General features: G+C 44.7%; 1 protein-coding gene across 2 annotated transcripts in view; it reads right to left on the bottom strand.

Moving 5' to 3' along the window:
• SMCHD1 (structural maintenance of chromosomes flexible hinge domain containing 1) overlaps positions 1-20,053 on the bottom strand; it is a 209,871-nt gene continuing 189,818 nt past the window's right edge. For both annotated transcript variants that reach the window (XM_085861237.1, XM_085861236.1), the window contains 7 exons: positions 18,657-18,847; positions 15,302-15,411; positions 15,036-15,106; positions 14,681-14,852; positions 1,796-1,954; positions 1,485-1,572; positions 1-697 (listed from right to left, as the gene is read on the bottom strand). In XM_085861237.1, coding sequence (XP_085717363.1) covers positions 655-697; positions 1,485-1,572; positions 1,796-1,954; positions 14,681-14,852; positions 15,036-15,106; positions 15,302-15,411; positions 18,657-18,847 — 834 coding nt within the window. In that variant the 3' untranslated portion in view covers positions 1-654. The remainder of the gene's footprint in view (positions 698-1,484; positions 1,573-1,795; positions 1,955-14,680; positions 14,853-15,035; positions 15,107-15,301; positions 15,412-18,656; positions 18,848-20,053) is intronic.

Genomic DNA, 20,053 nt, shown 5'->3' with positions numbered 1-20,053 from the left:
TTAAAAGGCAACGTTCAGTTTAATACAAAACATTAAGTATTTAAGTGAAAAGCACAATCTGTAACCAAGGCAGTTTCTTTAAACCATTACTTTTCAAATAGGAAAGACTATTTAAATTAGTGCCATTAGCAAACTCGCAATCCAATCACCTCTTTGGTGTTGGACAAAGTAAACATACATTCTCTTGGTATAAATGTTGGTCATTTGAGAGGAGAATAGCGCAACCGGGAGGCAGAACATGTCCTCATTGTCGAAACCAATTCGAATGGGCAATGGGAGTAATTTCCAAACGCTCAAAAACTCGACAAACACCTGAAAGCAACACGAGAATTAACGCTCGAAATAAAATGGTTTGGAATTTTGAAGTAAAACTGGGACTGTAAAACTGATATTTACATTTGCAATCATCTCAAACAGGCCAAGTCAAGAACAAGAGGCATATCCAATTTGGATTCCAAAGAAGTGGTTGGGATGTTCGTCTGCCTGATAATACCTTGAAGTCAGGTCAACACAAGGTTTTGTATTGCAAAAGGACAACAAGCTGTCGGTGAAATTCGGCGAGGGAGGAAGAACCACGTTCATTGATATCTTCACACATCAACTGCAATTATGGTCTTCGGCTTCACGTTCTGGGATGATTTAATATCTCGTGCATCAATGGCATTTCTTCTTGATAATCGTGCTGTCATCACAAATCCTGGAAGAAAATTGGTGATAAGAAGATGCAAGTGAAAACAAGCACACACAGTTAGTATCACAAGCCTTCATTTAGCAAGAGATGTTCTTGCAATCGTTTTCAATTGTTCCATACTACTGATGTCAACTTTTTCAATCAAGGCCGAATTCCACATTCCACGACACGTTCGTTCATGAAAGGCCTTTATACAGCCGTTTCAGTTGTACCAAAATGGCTTTTCTGCTCAAGTGGGGGATCTTCTTTAAAGGCAAGACTGGGAAACGCTTGGAACACGAATGCAGAGCTTTATCACATCACAAAATTCTGTTGAGATTCAATATTCTTGTGCAAGATTTGATGAAAACATCACAACAAAAGAATCCTTTTGATCATCAGTGGTGAGTTTGCACGCACACTGTTAAAGGAATAAAAATACACAAACGACTCCACACAAACACTATTAAGGCTTCATAGCAACCATGATCAGCTCAGCTGGGAAGTTCAAACTTTCGCTTTTTGGCACCTCCTGCAGTTTTTGTCCATGCTCTATCCTCTAAATGCTGAGCATCAAATGATGAAGCAGCACGTACCGTTTTTAAAGTCTGGTATGCTGGGATCGAGTTCGAACTGCTGACGCTCTAGCCATTATGCCACCGAGTTCACTGCCATTTTACCCTCCCTCGCTCTTCCATGAGCCTCGATATTGTGTTCATGCAAATGCTGTACTTCATTTTCTTGGCAAGGATAAATATGAATAAGAGCACGGGCAAAAAAATATGATGGACACAAAATCCTTCTGTATTCTTACCTGGATAAACTCCTTCCACGTCTCCGACCATTTGAGGCTGAAGTCGCATCAGAATTCTGGGAAGGTTGGTCGGGAGTTTTCCTTAGTCCTGCAGACATTTACAGGTGAATGACGCTGTTGTAGTCTCAAACCAATTTCAACTTCAGGTGATTCATGTTATCCAGGGAGAGTATTTGTGGGCATGGGACCAGGTACGTTAAGACAGATCATGGTGGTTTATGCTTAGAGTGATAGTAAACCTTGCGTGAGTTTCCTTCAGAATTTTAAATTTTCACTACTTTGCTGTAACATCATATATATATATAGCTCACCAAGCTCCTCCTCAATGGACAGCAGCTCTTTTTTAAAATCTTTCATCTCGCTACGTATCCTGTTGATGCCCTGTGCATGCATCTCCTCTTTCAGCTTATGATCTTCACGTTGGACAGCTTCGCGCTTTTTTCGTGTGTCGACCAATGCCTGAAGGAGATCTGCAAGCACGCAATGGAGGGACTCGTGAAGGATAACAGTGAATGAGCACAGAATAGTTGGTGAGACTGACAGATTTTTGTGAACGTCACAAGAAGGAAAACACGTTGCAAACTAGAAAATATAATTACACGCAAATGCGTCTATAAATTTTGCCTACGTCTACATTAGATATCAACCCACTGCTATGTTTGATCGCAATGAAACGTCACGTGAAAAATTAAAGGTCACATGAGAGAGAGAGAGGGAGCATGAGAGAGAACATCACATGCTTCCAACTCAAGTTACGGTCTGTCCAATGATTCTCCAAGACACATATCCTTTAACCTTCGACCCGTTGCACCCAAAATTGAACCCGTTCATGTTTAACTTTGTATTGCAGTCCATACTTGTGCCAAGTTTGGTTGTAATACTTCAGTGGTTTACACGGTAGCAAAATCATTTTCAATCGATGGGCACACACCCCTTGACCTTTTGAACTCAAAATGTAACCAGTTCATCTTTGTATTACAGTCCATACTTGTGACAATTATGGTTGAAATCCCTTCAGTGGATCACAAGTTATTGCTGGAACAAAATTATTTTCGATTAAAGGTCACATGTGACCTTTGACCTTTCAAACCCAAAATGTAATCAGTCATCTGTTGTATCATCGTACATGCTTTTACCAAGTTTGGTCAAATCCCTTCAATGGTTCTTCACAAGTTATCGTGGTAATGAAAATTTGCTCTGCACGCACGCACGCACGAACTGAAGGACAACCCCAAAAATAAAATGCCTCCAGTGCCTTTGGCTGCGGAGGCATAAAAAGCCATTTACAAAGAAGTTAAATAGCTAGACTGAACTGTGCTCCAGTGCCAGAAGTAACTAGATGGTATTCAGAGAATACTTACCCTGGCACAGTCTTGACAAGCACTTGGTGCAAGCCAAGTCTTCTGGTTTTTCTAAAGGTTTTGTTTTTCTTCGATCCCAAATGGTGCCAGACCAGTGACTGATGTTGTCACTTTTATCAAACTATATTCATGGGAGATGTAAAACTTTTGAAAAAAAGGAGATTTTCCAAGGAGTGTCTAGGGGTATGACCCCCCCCCCCATAAAATTTTCAAAAACTGATGTCAAAATGTGCATTTTGGGGGTGATCCTGTTCAGATCATGACAACAACAAAAACTATGCAAATGAGTGATATTTGGGGAAGAATTTTATTATTTATTTCACCTGAACATAAATTGCTGGAGCCTGGTGTGGAGCCTCACTTAAGAGTGAGGGTGGATGGCTTAAAATTTCCGGGTCTTGCATTCGAGCCCCTCTCCCGACTGTTGAATGAACACCAGGTGGGTTAACTCAGTCCGTCATCATTCCGAGATGAGCAAAATGAGTAATCGGGGGCACTGCATTAGTGGGAGTAAAAATTCCACAAGGGAATGGTAAGTTGCTGAGGTAGTTTGCTGAATAGCCCTCTGGAACCTGGCAGGGCTGAAGGCAGGAATGTTGATGAAGGATCCAAGAAGAAAGAGACTCCAGACTCTTCAGAAGAGGATCACCAAACCGCGCAAGGCAACGCCAGACGTGCAAGGTACCACAAAGGCAAAGAAGAGCCCTTTACACACGAGCCACACAAAGGTGCCAATATCAAGGGAAGACTCGTTACCAGCGAAACTCCATGACGAGGGTTGCCCTTTTCAGCCCAACACCAGGCATAGAAGATCTCTGGAGAGCGGAATGCATCTGATAGACGCCAACAAATGGCGGTCATTCGCTCCCAAAACACCAAGCAGGCGGATCTTTGGCGTGGAAGGAAAAGGTATTCGGAATCCGAGTGAATCCCTTATTCCAACCACTTACCGAACAACCCGCTCATCTATCTTCCGGTTACACCTGGTTCCGATCAATGTGAGCTCGACAATATTTATATAAAACATGAAAATGATGCTGCTATAGATTGCAATGGCACGCAAGTTCTCCTCGACCTTTTGTGAGATGACTGAAGAAAAGAAGGATAAATCACAAGTCCCGTCTCAGTGATAACTCGAGCATTCTTGGACAGCTGTAATAAATCACCCGCGTGGGATGTATGAATGTCACAGCCTTCCATTCCGATCGGGGAAACCATGCCTTTTACAATTTCCTCCATCTTCTTATAAACTCAATCTCTCCATGTTTTCATTCCAATGAAAAATTAATACCACACCATTAATCTAACAAAATAAAATGTAAACAAATGCTAGTGATGTAAACTAATATAAATGCCATTCCAACGTGATAACCAGAACAGACTAATCAGCCGGCGAGGAAAGGCGGATACGCAACACCGACGTACACACATGGTTCTCTTGCCTGGCGGACATCTAATCACGGCAACGCGCTTGCAAGCTTTTGTACACGGCTAGCTTCTACAAAAACAGCTCACAATGAAAACTACCGTGGGAGTAATTCACATAATCGTGGACAAGATGTGTTATTGCATTAACATTTCACCCCATCCGGATGAAATTGGTTAAAAAAAAACGAATCGGCATACTGGCGTGCACCTCGGCATATATAGCATATATAGCACCTCAATTCCCTATAATCGTGGCGTGCCTTTCTGTTGACGAACAAACATAAACCTCCATATGGGGCATCACAAAAATACGGATTTCCATAAAATACGGAAGGATTTTCACCCATGTATATTTCCCATGGGTAGTAGATCAATTAGTTAAAGTTTTGCTTTGATCGGTTAGCTGTTTCAACAATTGCAGAGAAATTTTTTTTTCATACTGACCGGATCAAGCTTATTGAATTATGACATATTAATGAAGGCACTGATGAGGAGGAGAGGAGATTGGGACCATACTCTGTGCAGAGCGTTGGTGCTGCCGAAGCAGTCAGGTCAGGTCAGGTATGGGAGCATGTGCCAGAACAGCGCGTCGCTGCATCCACTTTCCGCCGGTACTCCAGGGGCCTCCGTCTGGCCATCCCCCAGGCAGATGCCAGGCCCATCCCCATCTCCTTGAGATTATGGTCAACCTGCTGCAACCATGAGGCACGTGGTCGGCGCACTGGCCTCCTCCACTCATGAGACTCCCTCGCTGAGAGAATCTGGTGAGCAGGATCAGCGTCAGGAAAACGAGCCACATGTTCATACAGCCGCAACTGACACTCACGGACTATGCAGATAACAAATCTCATCCGAGTCTCTCTCAGCAACCGCTCGTTGGACACAAAATCCGACCAGCGATAGCCAAGGATTCTCCAAAGACACCTGGTACCAAAGGAATTAAGTCTCCGTCTCAGATCCTTGGTCAGAGTCCAAGTCTCGCACCCATAGAGCAAGACTGGAAGTACCAAGGACCTGAAGACTCGAACTTTCGTCCTCCCGCACAGGTACCAGCAGCGCCACACCCCATGATCCAGTGAATCCATGACTCCCCAGGCCCGACCCAGACGTCGATTGACCTCTGACTCGCAGCCAGCAGAGACATGAATATCACTGCCAAGGTAAGTGAATCTCTCCACGACCTCAACATCCTCACCACAAACAAACACAGACAGGACAGCATCATCCAAGATGTCACCGAAAGCCTGGATCTTAGTTTTGACCCAAGAAACCCGTAATCCCAGCGGCTCCGACTCCTCATTCAGCACCTCGAGGGCCCCCAAAAGGATGTCTAGTCTCCGCAAAGATGACTGCATCATCTGCAAAATCAAGGTCCGAGATTTTGACATTCCCAAACGATGCACCACAACTTGATCTCTCCGACATCCTCCCTAAAATCCAGTCCATACAAGTGCTGAAAAGTATGGGGGCAAGTACACATCCCTGACGAACTCCAGTAACAACTGGAAATAAGTCAGAGATGGTACCACCACACTTCACAGCACTCTCAGTACCAGAGTAGAGTTCAGACATCAGATCGATCAGTTTTGGTGGCACCCCACGAAGACCAAGAATCCTCCAGAGGAAATCCCGATTCACTGAATCGAACGCTTTACAGAGATCAACATAGGCTGCAAGCAGCCCCTGCCGAAACTCTCGTCTGCGTTCGGTGAGGACACGAAGGGCAAGGATACGGTCAATCGTTGACCTCTTTGGTGTAAAGCCTGACTGCTCTGGACGCTGGTGCTCAAGCAGATGGTGGTGAACCCTATTATATCAAGAATTATCCGAGCAAAGACCTTGCCCGGCACTGAGAGCAGCGTCATCCCTCGGAAGTTGTTGCAGTCTTGGCGATCACCCTTCCCTTTCCAGAGAGGGACAACAAGGCCCCTCTTCCAGTCAGTTGGGATGATGCCTGTATTCCAGGCAGAGCACAAAACTGCATGCAACGACACGAGTGCAGCATTTCCACCAGCCTTGAGAAGTTCGGCATGGATGCCACAGATCCCTGGAGCTTTGCCCCGTTTCAACTGGTTCACCGCAGCCCGTGTTTCCACAAGCGAAGGTGGACCACAGTTGATTCGAGGGTCAGCAACAGGGATTGAAACACCCTTGACGTCCAACTCGACAGCTGGGGGATCAGCCTGGTACAACCGCTCAAAGTAACCGGCCCAGTGGGCCTTCACTTCAGACTCCTCTGTCAAGAGCCTACCACTCTCTGCTCGAACTGCAGTGCTCTGAGGGATGGGCTTGGATGAACGTAATGCGCGAATTCCCCTGTAAGCGGGACGAGAATAACCTGTCCACAGGTGATGCTCTACCCCCTCACAGATTCCTTGCACGTAGGCCTCCTTGTCCACCCTCAGTGCACGTACAGTTTTACGCCTCAGCTCAGGTCTGCCATTCAGCTCAGGTCTGCTGAACTGAACAGCTCAGCTCTGCCATTCAGCCTGGCCCTGTGACTCTGGTCAATGGTATCCAGTGTCCCTTGAGAGACAAAATTCTTCTTTGCCCTGCGGTGAACTCCAAGACATCCACCGGCAACATCAAGGACGGTGGTCTTGAAGGCACTCCACAACTCTTCAGGACCCCCCAAAGCACCCAGACCCCCCCAAGTGTCCACTCAGCCTGTTCGCAAACTCCTCAGCTACTCTCTAATCCCTGAGCTTGGCAACATCCAGCCTAGGCTGGGATGGTACCATTCTCCAGGATTTAAGATGCAGCTTTAGAGTTGCTACAACAAGCCTGTGGTCAGTATTGAGGAACTGAGCACTCCGGTAGACCCTGCAGTTCTGGATCATCCTCCAACGACCGTCAATGAGGACATGGTCAATCTCCTTTGCCACACCGCCAGCGTTGGAATACCAAGTCCAGCGATGAGCTTGTGGTCGCTGAAACCATGAACCAGCCACCCTAAGTCCATGACTTCTTGCAAAGTCAAGGAACTTAGTGCAATTCTGGTTCATAGTTCCTGACCCATGGGGACCAACACACCTCATAACCATCCCCATCAGTTCCAGTCGATGCATTGAAATCCCCCAAGACTAGAAGTGTATCTCGTCTGGGGCACTGATCAACCACAGACTCGAGTGTGGCGTAGAATGCATCCTTCACGGTGAGATCACTCGCCTCAGTCGGAGCATAAACAGAGACCAGGGAAATGACACCGAAGGAGTGACGAATCCTTAATCTCATAATACGCTCGTTGACCGGTGTTACCTCAATTATCATTGGGGTCAGCTTATTGGACACAGCTACAGCAACTCCTTGGGTATGGTAACCATCAGAGCGACCAGACCAATAGTAGGCGTAACCACCCACCATTATCTCGCCGCAATCCGGTCTCCGAACCTCAGAGAGCTGCAATCCCGATGTCCAAACGCTTGAGCTCAGATGATAACAGAGACAGGTGATCATCCTCTCTTAGGGATAGGACATTCCTGGCACCCACCCGAAGGGACCGCCTCAGGTTAACCCAAGGAGACCGCCGTCTGATGGACGACTCCTCAGCACCACTCCGACACACTCTCCCGCAATCAGACCCAGGGATGTTACCCCGTGGTTTCCCTCCTATCATCAAAGATTGGGGATCCCGAAGGCTTTGCCCCAATCCCGTCATCCGGTGAGCTGCCCTGCGAAGGGAAGCTGCACAGGAGGTACTCCCACGGAGTGGGTTTTCAGATTTTTTTTGCGTTTTTGCGTTTTGCGGAATGAAGGGTTTTACGGTGGCCAGAGTGCAAATCCTGCCACCAACCTCCTAATAAGAAGTGACCCAACTGCAGGAGGACGTCTGCAGACACAGTTGGGCACTAGATATGGATGGCCATTGGCTCACAAGGAGCTCCTCCGCCCTTTGACAGGTTTTGTTTTTAATCCTGCTGGGTGTCCATATCCAAACACCCCCCTCACCAGAAAACCTGGTGGGGGAGACGGTTTAGTCGCCGACAACCCGACCATGGAACAGGTTAGTACAGGTTTACATGGTACCTGTAGCAGGTCACAGATCGAACCTGACCTGACAAAAGCAGTCTCCTTGGCTATTGGGCACAATCTTGGACGGGTCACCACTCCGACACAGTGTACCAGCATGCTGGCACTCATTTTGCCAACCTCGGAAGGATAACAGGCCAAGTTAACCCCACCTGGTATTAATTCAACAGCTGAGCGGGATTTGAACCCAGGACCCACGGATCCAAAGCCCGCCACCCTAAACATTCAGCCAACACCAGGCATTGACATCATCATTAACATATCTTATTCCCCATGGGGTGTAAGTACTTGACAATGAACCATGTTTAAATTTTTTCCATGGAGCGGTTTCGGAGATATAGACGTGCAAAGTTTTTTTTCAGTTTTTTGAAGATGGCACCTGCACCACGTGACCTACAACGTCATGATTATCGTAATAAATTCCTACAGGAGAAGGTGCACCACTGGTCAAAATTTCATGTCAATTGGACCAACAGTTGCAAAGAATTTTTTTTTTCATTACCTATCGAATCCAGCGTTGTACTTGTCAAATTTTGACGTCATAATGAAGACAGCGATGACATCATCATGAGCATATCTTATTCCCCATGGGGAGTAAGTACTTGACAATGAGCCATGTGTAAATTTTTTTCCATGGAGTGGCTTCGGAGATGTAGAGATGCAAAGTTTTTCAAAGATTGTGCCTGCACTCCGTGACCTATGACGTCATAATTATGACTAAAAAAAATGCTACAAGAGGCATTTTTTTCAGCAAAATTTTGTTTGGAAAATTTTGCGTCAGACCAACAGTTGCTGAGAAAATGAATTTAACAAATGCAGACATGTACATACATCGGTACGCACGCATGTATGTATATATATCTATACGGCATAAGTACGCGAACGATCTACGTACATACGTATGCAGAGACGTATGTATTTATGTGCGGCATAAGTACGCGAACGATCGCTTAACCTCGCTTCTTGCTTCGCGAGCGCAGGGTAAAAACGCACAACTGTCAGAACGGGGGATGACAACACCATAAGGAGGGAAGAATAAACTAGAACGACACTCAGTAGAGTGCATACTTCCTCCAGGCTGAACAGTTTATGTTTTGTCACCCACTGATGTGTCCAGACCTGAATCAGAATCAAATCGGCTTGTTCCAGTCACCGAACCAACTAATTCACATAGTTTTGTCATAACTCGTCCATCTTTTTGAAATGTCAAGCTAGATATCATTTTTGGACCCATCTCTCAATGGTGAAAATGACAATTCTTTTTTTTGAAGTCTCGCATCCGGATCTGGATATTGACCCAAATCGAATCAATTTCTTCCTTGTCACACACCCAACCTGTCCACCAAGTTATATCTGAATCCGTTCACAACTTTTTGAGATATCCTGTTCACAGACAAACAAACAGACGGACAAGCCGGTAGGTGACGAGGGATTCGCTAGGATCGAAGCGTTGGATACGATGCTTTTCATTCTGACCGATCCACCGCCGAAGATTCATTGCCAAGACGTATTGGTTCACATACAATTGTTCCTCTGCCTGGCAAGATTTTTCCTTTCGCGTATTTTGCCAACTGGCACTCCTCATAAAAAATGACGGTAAATAGACACCCTATTTTTGAAGGACTACCACTTGAAAAATAATCGGTTTGCTGGTTTGTGCTGTGGAGCCACGCGTTGCAGACACACATACACACACACACACAAACACACACACACACACACACACACACACACACACACACACACACACACACACACACACACACACACACACACACACACACACACACGGAAAACCCGATAAACTTCTCTCAATGCTCGTTTGACCACATCTCCTGAGCCACACAATATTTTTCATAAGCCATGCCCACTTTAAATAATAAATGATTGGAGGTGGTGTGTGGGTCGTGGAATCGTTTTCGGTAAATAAATAAATAATTGGAGGTGGTGTGTGGGTCGTGGAATCGTTTTCGGTAAATAAATAAATAATTGGAGGTGGTGTGTGGATCGTGGAATTGTTTTCGGTACATAATAAATAATTGGAGGAGGTGTGTGGGTGGGGAATAGTTTTCGGTAAATAAATAAATAATTGAAGGTGGTGTGTGGGTCGTGGAATCGTTTTCGGTAATTAAATAAATAATTGAAGGTGGTGTGTGGATCGTGGAATTGTTTTTGGTAAATAAATAAATAATTGAAGGTGGTGTGTGGGTCGTGGAACCGTTTTCGGGAAATAAATAAACATATTATTAGAAATCCACAAAGACAGAAATGCCGGTGATTCCATTTATTTTGGATCCTTTTCACTTTGGTCAATAACGTTTGGATCGAGGAGAGATCGAAGGTGGAACGACGGTGGAGTTCCTTACAAACACTGTATACACACCTTAAATGACGGTAAATAGACACCCGATTTTTGAAGGACTACCATTTGAAAAATAAAACCTCAATCAAAAATCGGCTCAGGTAAAATTTTCTAAATATCTCGAAGTGTTTAATTCCGAAGTCTCGTTTCTCTACATTCAAAACTGAAGGACAAGTATTGAAAATACTGTACGCGGTTTTTCGGCCGCTGCACAGCAACGGGTGGTTGCTCGGAAATGAAATTCAAACGCGCACCTTCCCAGTATATATTCCACCTGTTGGCAAAGTTTCATCGAAATCGGTTTGCTGGTTCGTGCTGTGGAGCCTCGCGTTGCAGACACACACACACACACACACACACACACACACACACACACACACACACACACACACACACACACACACACACACACACACACACACACACACACACACCGCCGGAAAACCCGACAATAAGGGATATCTCATATATAGCGAATCCAATAGGGGCGAAAACAACCTCCGACCACCTTTGGTGGTGGAGGTAAGAAACATACTCTACAGATGTCGAGATTCACAGTAAAGCAAACAACTGGCATGAAGAGAGCCGACTGATTAAGAGGTGGAAAGGAACAGGCAGGCAAAAATGCACCTCGATGTATCACAGTATGCAAGGAGAAGTGGCAGGCAGGTAAAGGGGGAGACAGAGTTAAGGCAGAGTACAAACATTAAAACATTTTAAAAATGAGAGTGCAGCACTGACCCCCACCCCCTACCCAAACGAAATATATGTGATTGGAGAAGTAGAAGTGGCTGTGTGTTTGTGAGGATGTGGACAAGATGGAGACTTCCATGCAATGCTGAACTGATGGATGTACCCAGGGAGTGCACAGGAAGGTTTTCATCAGAAGGAAAATTCATAGCCCAGGGACTGTTCAGGGAAAAGTGGGTGGGGGTGGGGGGTGCCACCAGGATTAAGGGTCATAACCATAGAAGTGGGGGAATAATCATTTGTGTGTGTTTGTGCGTGCTTGCCATTTTCTTGCAGTAATTTTTGTATTTTTAGTGTCGAGAATCACGGAAGGGTGAGAGCACAGAACAGATAAGGAAGGAATAGAAAAAAAAAACAAAAACAGTAGAGACAGGGGAGGGGGACACGCATACACAGCAGGGCTGAGGGACCAAATAGATGGAGATGGACAAACAAGGGATGCAGATAAGAAAGAGGGTGGGGAAGACACAGGGTGTGGACAAGATGGAGACGGAAGCAAATTCTCAGGAAGGAAAAACTTCAGTTTTGTGAGGGGAGGGGGAGGGTTGACGTGGGTAGAAAATATCATGGTTTTGGATGGGGGATGATCCGAGATGGTGGTGAACCAGCTGTCTTGAAGACTTGGAGCGAAGAGTGAGACTGAAGAGAATGTGGAAGTTGGTTCCACAGGTGGGGGGAAAAAAAGAGGAATGAATGAGTAGAGGTGATCAATGATTTAGGTGGTTTCACCAGAAGGTGGTTGATGGTTGACCACATGCACCCTACAGAAACCTGAAGGGGACAATTAGCACAGAAAGAGCAGAGCATGCAGGACCAGGAATAGAAGGAGGTGGAGGCAAACCAGCAACCTGTTTATAATGTGAAGGTTATAGGCCCAGAGACTCGGCATCATCGTGGGAGTGATGTAAGCTGGTATTACAAGTCAAAATAAAAAATATTCCAGAGACATACATCGGAGAAGTGGGGGAAATTAACTTATCAGCAAGGACGGGTTGTTTGCAAGTAAAAAACAAAGTTATTTTCAACTCTGATCTTGGAAACAGGCTGGCAACAGTTGCGCATTTTGAATCTTGCTTTCAGAGCAAATACAGGTGATGTTTGAATATTCACCCCTCATCAAAACAGCATCCCCCCCCCCCCCCCGAATAAACAAGGATTCACGAAGCTCATTACAGTGCAGTTAAATCATCTGACATTTTCGTTACCAGTTACACCATCTGCACAATCTGTGGACAGGGATGCATTATTTAGCGCGTTCATGAATATCAGGCCAGTGAACAGGGTAAATATGCTTTCTGGGTTGTCATTCTAAGTAACTAATTAGAATGCAGAAGCCTGCAGGGCAACACCAACACTTTAAAGCCCCCCCACCTTTCCAAAGCCCTGGAACCAGCCCATATCTAGTCCACATGGAAGCAAAATTTAAAACTGCTCAAGAGTAAGAAGAGTGAATTAAGTATTTACTTCTATTTCGTAGGTACACCGTGAGGTCAACAGTTGAGCTTTTGTAATCGTACTTTTAGGATGTATAATTTGTTGTGTGCGCGTGCATGCATGCACTCCGAAGCAGCTGGATGGAATGAGTTGAAATTTGATGCTTCCACTCAGGGTGTGTCCAGAAAGGTTGGCGGCATTAAAACAACATTGGTAGTTGCGGGGGTTCAAGATTGGAGGAGGTGCGAGGAGACACAAATTCTCCATGTAAATGTGCATCACATAGCACGACCCGGTGGTGGTGGTGGTCGGAGAGGTTATTACAAGTCACCTGTTGAGATGACATACAATTTTGCACTGTACATGTGTCAGAGAGCAAGCGCTTTACTGACCCCCGCAAGTGGGAGCTGGTCTAACGTCCCCATTACATAGGGAGCGGGTGTTTCCATTGAACGACATTTATGTTGGATCATTGTTCAGTCCCAAGAGATAAAGTGGAATATGGGGCCAATACAACACTTTGAAATCATATCATTTTTTTCACTTTTGGGGTGTCTTTCTAAACAATGTGGTCTTATATGCATCAAGAGAGTATCAAAAATAAGCCAAAAGGAAACGGAATGAAAAAAATCACCTATCCCAATGTTGGAAGCAAGAATAAATCTCCATTAGCAAATATTATGTACATAAATAATAATAATTAAAAAAAAAACAAACAACTGCACATTTCTGGGGATTTCATTTGTTATGTCCAAGACTCTTATGCCCATGAAGCCACTCCTTCCAAATATCATTCCGTGTAGTTTACAGCACGGGATACAAATATCACACACGGAAACAAATTCCCAAGCAAAAATAGCACTTCTTTCCTGTCGTAATTCTCTGCAGACTACTGTAGTAGGACCCGTTACCAACTACAGTATATGAGAGTACAAGTCTCATATACTATAGTTAAAGCTGTAGCATTTTTGCTACAGTCTTGGAGTTATGTTGGGCTTGAACAACATCCATGACTAAATTGGTTGGGCAATGTGGAACAAGTAATGTGAGATCGCAACAGGCAAGAACAAGTGCACAATCGAATTGGGTCTCATCAGGTCCCTCAAAATAGGGCCACACACTTCACAGCTCATTTACAGATCGATAGCACCGCTCAGAACAGAACGTGAGAACGGTGCATCGAGTTCTGAAGAAATACGCTTGCACTAGCTGTTATTTGTCTACATCCGGGCCCTTTTTTACAACCACAAGGTCCAAAATATTTATCAAATAGAAAATGGTGTGTGTACCTCTTCCATTCTCAACCATATTTAAACTTTCATGAGAATTAATCAAAAGTAAAAATTTCCACAATGGTAGCTGTGATAGCTGCAGTGAGTAACGAGAACTGCACTCGGTAGAGTGCATACCTCCGCCACGCTGAACAGGTTACGTTTTGTATCCCACCGATAGGCCAGATCTGGATCTGCACCTGAACCAAAAATCGAACCAGCTGGCTCTTGTCACCTAACCAACTCATCCACAACTTTTTGAAATAGCGTGCTGTATGTCGTTTTTGGACACATCTCTCAATGGTGAAGAATCACTGAGAAAATATATAAAAAATTCTCATATCCAGATCCGGTTCTTCACCAAAATCGAATCGATCTGTTCATGTCACATACCCACCCAACATGTCCACCAAATTTTGTCCGAATCCATCCACAACTTTTTGAGATATCCAGCTCATAGACAAACAGACAGACAGACAGGGGTGAAAACAAAACCTCCGTCCAGCTTTGGTGGTGGAGGTAATAAAAAATTCCACAAGATAATTTACACTCTTGACTCACCAATCTTCTGGCACAGCTCGTTGTACTCAAGGGGCAAGGGTTCCCCAAAATGTGCTCCTCGAAGTCGCTCCAGTGCAGGAGCTTTGTTCTGGAAGCCTCCGAACTTGCCATTGCTGCGAATTCGTTCACCTGTTCGAGTGAGCAATGTTGGGCAGTATGAACGTTTCACCACCTGGGGATAAGAAAGTCAGAACAGTGGGTGTATTGTGGATAGCAGAGAGGAAAGTGTGGCATCTGATAAAATACTTTCAACCAAAGGAAAATAAAAGGAGAGAAAAAAGGTTGTTTGTCAGAAGCAGAAATGGTTCTGTTCTTTTTTGTGCTTGGATGTGACGGGGCGAAAGGCAAACCAAACCTCCTGTCTGTAGGCACTGGCTGATTCCAACGTGTCCAAGATGATTGTGTCTCCCAGAAATAGCCCAAATACTTGGGGAGGGGGGCACACAAAGAAATGTGGAGAAGGAAGTGGGGGGTGGGGTGTGGAGAGGGGGTGGTGTGGGAGAGAATGGAAATCAAAGACTACAGTAAATGGAACCTATGCAACCATGTACACCAACCACCATTTCCATGCATAGCCCAATCTCTTCACTCGTAAATATTCCCCACTGCAGTCCAACATACCCTTGCGACATTCTTCTTCATGTGCTGGAAAAATCAAGAGGTTTCGTGCGTAAACAGGGTTGCCACTGGGATTGAAGAGAGTCATATTATTCCGTATGTGTGGCAAAGGCCTGCGGGTGAAATTCACAATAAAAATCCCAGACACACCGTCACGAGTCCAAAAGTGATAAACGATGCATGCCTATTAGAGAGAATATTGACAACTCGGTGATGACAAGCAGGCTGGGTGAAGCTTCTTGCTCTTGGAAACAGATAATAAATCTAATACCACGCAAGCAATTCAGTAATACGATTCCGTGATGCCAGGCTGCCTATGCCATTTTGGTAGCAGGGCCTCCTGACTCCAGTTGACAACCGATACCCAATACAGTCCTGCACTGATTTGAACAGCAGCAGTTTAACAAGAGAGTGGGCTTAAAGTGGAGGACGGGGAGGAAATAAGGTCAAATGTCAAAAGGTGAGAGTTAATGGTTATCATCATTTTCTTTAATTGGCCTTTTACATTGTGGGGTTAAAAAAAAAAAATCAGAAAAAGTAGAGATAGGTCAACCGCAAACTTCGCAAACCAAGTTTCCATGAACTTGCCAAAGTTTACATTGAAAACAAACTTCGAAGGCTCATGGCAGAGCTTGGACAGATAATCACAAGCAGAACAAAGACACGAAGAGACAATGGACAAAGACATTTGGGGGTTCAGATGGGAACACAAAACAGGCAAACCACAAAGTTTACTTTCACCACAACCAGTTGTTTGCTTTATTGTGCAAATTTGCTCCGCGGATACGGACTCGAGTTGATGCGAATTCAAACCGACGTGAACATAAAACAGATAACTTGCCTTTTATAGGATGAGTGGAGGTCGACCTCGGCAATAAGGACAATTAATTATCTCGGCCAACGTTGACAGAGGTATGCTCAAACAAACTTGAACGTAAACCTTGCTCGTTTTGAATCAACTTTGAGAAGAAACCCCTGCAAGTCGTAAATTCAACTTCATTTGGATGAAAAACAAAGACTGTGGGAGTTTCCGTATCTTTACGAGATCAAGACAGAGTGACATCACAAAGTCAAATCACAGAACAGCTGTGTTAATTATTCAATCTCAGGAATTCATTAAGAACGGTTTCATTTCACCGAAAAAGTACATTATACATGCAGATGATCAATTTTGATTAATTATTCAAATACAAATTGTGCGACAATGGCACAATCCAGAATACAATCTTGTAAGTACTTTGAAGTGTTTGTATTTTTATTTGTACGTTGCTCTTTCACAGCCAAACTGTAGCACTTAGAGACCCCAACTTTTGGGTGTAGGTACTCAAGAACCTGGGCAAGTTTTTAAGGTCCCACACGTTAACCTTGACATCCGTTTTGAGGCCACCAAAGGCCGCTACAAAGTGTATATTGGTATATGGGGTGACGCAGCGCTGCTGCTGCTGGCCTGCAGGCAAAAGGTAACCACCATGAGGGAAATAACTCCATCGCTGTTTAATGTTCACCACGTCCTGAAACCCCCACCGGGAAAAGCTTCACCCAGCTGGTCAGTGTCGGGTCTCCTCCCCCTCCCCCTCTAGTAATAAATATTCATGTTGACGAGAGAATGACTTCCAACGTCAATACCACGAGACGTATGCAGATGTGCATTTTGCCAATACTAATCAGACAGTGTGTAATGCACAATTAAATAATCGTTTAATATCTAACTGTAGAAGTTATCAAATTCTTCAATGAGTACTGCAATTAAAAATCTGGCATATTTGGCCTTGTAAAAGTGTCTTATTCCTCCTTCATGTCTCACTTAAGATGATATCTGCTGTTGAATCTTGTGAGAGCATCGATGCTCAATGCCATTTGACGAAACACTAACACCTTCACTCAGGATGCAATTTGGAGCTGAGCGTGCGCGGATCGACGGCGGCCGGAGTTGAGCGTGCGCGGATCGACGGCGGCCGGAGTTGAGCGTGCGCAGATCGACGGTGGCCGGAGCTGAGCGTGCGCGGATCGACGGCGGCCGGAGCTGAGCGTGCGCGGATCGACGGCGGCCGGAGCTGAGCACGTTCACCCGAACTTTCAAACGTGGCAGAGACAGCCAGAGCAAAGTACGTGCAGCAGTGACTGGAGTAGAGTGCGTGCACTTGGGTACCATGTTCATGAAACTATGACAACGAAAGATGATCCAAAGCCATGGTTTGAAAGTTGCACATATTCCGTTCATCTTAAACACAGGCAGATGGAACTTCTGCTCTCCATGTACATCTGGTTCTCATAATGTATGTCTGGTATGTTGGTTTTCTTGTGTTTTTCCAAAGCCAATAACAGCTGAAGCCCACGCATTTTAACATGTGCACACAGATAAAACCATTTTGAATATTTAAATGAGTGAGGAAAGGTGACCAAAATTACCGGTTTAAAAAAAAACAAAAAACAACAAAACAACAAAACGGTGGATGAGTAAAGCTCTGTGTTACTCGGACCACACACAGTACCCAACACAGGTCAGCACAAATGCTGCTGGGATGCATGTGTTGCCTTTCCCTTTCCCTCCCTTTTCTCTCTCTCACACCACTAGTATAAATAGAGTTGCAGTCCTTATTGGAATCCATTGTCTGCAACTCCATTCCTCCACAAACCGATTCCTCTTCTGCATTATTGGACTGAACGCCTACAAATCAAAACATTTGCACCACCGCTGTGCTGAGGGAGGCGTTTTTATTTATTTATTTATAATTTGAAGCCTGTGTGACTCATACAAGTGCACCTTTCTCATACTGGTGACAAAGAGGGGATCAAAGAAAGCATAGCTGCAGACAAATTACGCCTTCTCAAAGTATACCCCAAGCAATACACGTGTTTCTAACCAGTATTAAAAAGCAAGTTGATAACACCACCTGAGGCTGGCAGGATGGCCTGGGCCGGAGTCTAGCAAAGCAGTTTAGCCTGGGTTTGAATCTCAGAGGCAGGATGATTTGGCAAAGTACGTGCCGTCCCTCGGACCGATGTTGAACGAGGCATCCCATCTGCTGGCATTAGTTGGAGGACGTTAAAGATCCCACGGTATTGTTTGTGAAGAGGCGAGCTATTGCCGGCACCCTGGCCAAACTCCAAATCCCTGCTCTAACCTACAGAGGGCATTGCACCGGTGGCACAGCTGCACCCTCAGCCGATGATGCTACGAAGAAAGAAAGAAGAAGGAAGAAGAAGGGCGAAGAAAATGAAGGCGGAGGAAGAAGAAAAATAATAAAAAAAAAATACGAAAAAGAAAAAAGAAGGAGAAGGATAAGAAGAGGAGGAAGAAGAAGGTACAACCCTCATCTCTCCCATTCTTCCCCGAATTGAGATACCCGATCCTTACTTGTTCCAATCAGGAAGGCTCCGCTGAAAGATCGATTCCAAGGGAAGCACCTGTTGACGTCCTTGTGTCTCCTTGAAAATATGCATCGCAGCTTCAGTGGTGCGTGTCACCACACAGTCCATATCGCTGGACATATGCCAGGACAGCACTGATGCTACATCTGTGTCGCTAATCAGTGCCATATGTGCAGCCTGCAAAGCAAGCACAGTGACAGCAACATCACTTCAAGTACCACGTGGTTTAACTAAAACAAACCAGGGATCCCAGGTCCGATATCATTGTCACCGGCAAAATACATTACTGGGACATATTGCAGGTGTCACCAGAGGAAGAGCCAATCACAAGGCTGTGAGCCAACTGACCGACTGGTAAAAGCAACACTGCAATCAGCACCTCAAGCATTCCAAAACAAGCAAATGTCATTTCACACAAGTTATTGTCAAATGAGCCGCATTCCACTGGCGTGGGAATAAAGCATTTCATCAATATGGGAAGTAAAGAAAAATAAATAAATAAATAAATAAATAATAGAGAGAAGGCAAGAACACACATCTGTTCCCACATCAAAAACACATTCACGTTCTGTTCATGCACAACCTGGCCGCATTATTAAGACCCGGCCACAAAATTGAGTCGGACAGCTCCTTTGCTCTCAATTACAACAATGACCAAGCAAGGTAAAGATTTTGGATGGTGCAAAGGTGCCCTTTAAAGATAATCGAATTATCTTCGTGTCACACAACGACCACAGAGAAATGGTAGTGTGATGAATCTGCCCAAATCGATTTTTAAAAAAAAACAAAAAAAATTGGAATGAAGAACTCATGTTGGTCTGGTGAAGGCTCGTGTCGATCTGCGTCGGCGGACATGCACAACAGTGGACGAAATCAACAGGACGTTGATTAAGGTATGTTTAACACAGCTGCAGGAAGCACGAAGAAGCTGATGTTTTGACTGTTAACCCTTTGTTTGAGCAAAAGAGCATTGCACCGTTGCTCTTTCGCTACAACGAAGGGTTAACACCCGAAACATCAGCTTCTTCTTGCTTCCCATGGCAGTTAGCATACCTCAATCAACGTCCTGTTGATTTCATCCATGATTCAAATATTGTTCGGACGTAGACTGCAATAAGTGTACAATTTCCTGAATATTTAACACTACCATTTAACACTACCGAACCAACTCTCTTACTTTCAGGTTTATTTCTCTCCCTCACCACCCCAATCCTCTCTCCCTCCATTACTTCTTGTATCCAACTTACTGTGGCCCCATTGTCAATATGTTGCCTTTTTTTACCATCTGTTACCTCGCTCCTCCATGAGGCTCGACTTTGTCGATAAAAGAGTCGTGATTGGCAAGTGGATTATCAAATAACACAACTACCATTGTCAGCACCC

Source organism: Eptatretus burgeri, chromosome 17, assembly GCF_056783735.1.
Source record: "Eptatretus burgeri isolate ZD-2024b chromosome 17, Ebu_testis_v1, whole genome shotgun sequence".
NCBI classification, from domain to species: domain Eukaryota; kingdom Metazoa; phylum Chordata; class Myxini; order Myxiniformes; family Myxinidae; genus Eptatretus; species Eptatretus burgeri.
This window is presented reverse-complemented; position numbering and strand designations above follow the sequence as displayed.